Genomic DNA, 2,070 nt, shown 5'->3' on the forward strand with positions numbered 1-2,070 from the left:
GCGGACATCATCGCATCACTCTCCCTGGCCCCCCCTCCCTCTCGTGCTCCCGTCTCCCAGTGGCTCCTCCCCCATCGCCCTCTCCCTCTCTCATCTCGATGCCTCTCCTTCTAAAATATTCCTCTCTCTTCATTCCTCCCACTCTCTCCTCCTCTCTCATCTCTATGCCGCTCTTCACTCTCCACCGTTCTCTGCATCTGCATGTCCTCTCTCCCTCCCTCATCCCACTCTCGCTTCCTCCCCGTCTCTCCCCTCCTTTCCTCTCTCCCCCTCCCTCTCTCCACCTCCTCTCCCCTCCCCTCGAGAGCCGCGACTCTCCTCTGCACGAGGCGACATCAAAGGGAGCCGATTCGCTGTCTAGACGCAGGAATGGGGGGGGGGCTAATAGCTTGAGTGTGTGCGCCTCCACGCGTGCGAGTGTGGGCAGCGGTGGCGCAGTGGCTGCAGCGCTCAGCTACGCTCACGGCCAACACGGGTGACCATTATCTGAACCGGTTCCCTTGCCTCCCCAGGTCGACTCGGCCTCAAATGAGTACTTTGATGGGTGTTGGCCACCCACCCCCTCGTGTGCCGTGCCGGCTTTCATCGGCGCTCGCTAACAGCACTTGCCCCGAAATTATGTTAAGGCTATATGGGGGATGTCTGTCTGTGTGCGTGTGAATTTGGCCGTGCGCGTGTGAATGAAGCGTGTTTGTGTGTTAATTATTGTGCCGGTGTCAAATTAACGAGTGTGAGAATGCGTCTGTGTGTGTGCACGTGCTTCTGCGTTTGTCAGTGTGTCACAGGTACATACATATAGACAAAGATCCCCCGTATCGCCTTTAAAAGACCGTTGGGGAAAGTGCTGTTAGCGAGTGGTACCTATGAAGGCTGGCACGGCACACGAGGGGGTGGGTGGCCAGCACCACGACCGGCCGCCTTTGTCTCCCTAGTGGCAATGTTTACGCACCGCACCAGGCACTCGAGCGCATTTCGTTCGCAGTGGCATCTGCAAGTGAACTCTGCCCTCTAGTGTGCGCGCGTGAGCTGTGATTCAACATCAACATCGGTGACGTCAACTGCACCGTCGCCACCGAACGGTGTCCGCTCCTCGCTGCCTCTCTCTCTGTTTACGATCAGAGGAAGCAAGAAGATGCTCGGGGTAGTCGGCACTTTGCTTCGTTCATCATTTAGTTTTTAGTTTATTTCAATGCTTCGCTTTATGTGCCCCCCTCCCCTTTTTAAATGAAAGATTTCACAAAAGATGTCCCGCTCTGCTCTCCTCCTTCTTACCCCTTCCCTCTCTGCTCCCTCTCTCGTTTTTTGTCTCTTTTTTTAGAGTTTTCATCGGTTTGTTTGTTGAATGTTCATAGTAAGTGCACATTACAAATAAGCTTGTTGCACAGCGTGCTCCCAACAGACCAATGGCATTTTAGAGGGGCATTAACACAAAGCCCATACCACAGGTTAACCAACCATACTGGTAGCAAGGGGAGGGGGGAAAAGTAAATTGCTTTACAACAGAAAATTATTTCACGTAAAAAAAAACTAAGACCACCACAATTCACAGGGAAGTGTCTCCCCCCCCCCCCCCTCTTGACCCATGGACGGGATGCATGTTGAGGGCACGGCAGCTCCTGAACACCTCACGCGTCTGGCCGACTCTTCTCCTGGTCAATCGTCTCCTTCGTGGGCAGCGTGTTCTTCTCAGCGGTCTCCGCTTTCTTCAGCTTCGACTTGTCGCGCTTCTCGATCGAACTCAGGGCTGGCTTCTCTGCCATGTTGCTGCAGAGTTGCTGGGACGCTCAACACAGCCACGACCTCCCGGATTCCTCGCTGCAGTGTCTCTCTCTCTTGAGAGGACGACTCAGAGAGAGAGAGAGAGGACGACTCAGAGAGAGAGGACGACTCAGAGAGAGAGAGAGAGGACGACTCAGAGGCGCCCCCTCGCGTGCCGTGCCGGCTTTAATCGGTGTTACTCGCTAACAGCACTTGCCCTAACAGTCTGCTAAGGCTATACGCGAGAGCTTTGTCTTTGTGATCCTGAAGAAAAACCCCGATATCACAGAGGCGACGTGTCGGGCGATGATG

The 2,070-nt window shown here is 54.6% G+C and overlaps 1 protein-coding gene across 1 annotated transcript; it reads right to left on the reverse strand.

Annotated features, from left to right (window-relative positions):
- Positions 1 to 1,460: 1,460 nt before the first annotated feature.
- On the reverse strand, positions 1,461 to 1,760 carry LOC144931364 (thymosin beta-10-like). The gene has a single exon (XM_078855167.1). The coding sequence runs from the start codon at positions 1,758 to 1,760 to the stop codon at positions 1,626 to 1,628; it is 135 nt and encodes a 44-aa protein (XP_078711293.1). The 3' UTR covers positions 1,461 to 1,625.
- Positions 1,761 to 2,070: the final 310 nt, after the last annotated feature.

This window comes from Lampetra fluviatilis, chromosome 4 (genome assembly GCF_964198595.1).
Source record: "Lampetra fluviatilis chromosome 4, kcLamFluv1.1, whole genome shotgun sequence".
NCBI lineage: Eukaryota > Metazoa > Chordata > Hyperoartia > Petromyzontiformes > Petromyzontidae > Lampetra > Lampetra fluviatilis.

Coding starts and splice junctions, on each gene's coding strand:
- LOC144931364 (XM_078855167.1), bottom strand. CDS start 1,760: ATGGCAGAGAAGCCAGCCCTGAGTTCGATCGAGAAGCGCGACAAGTCG.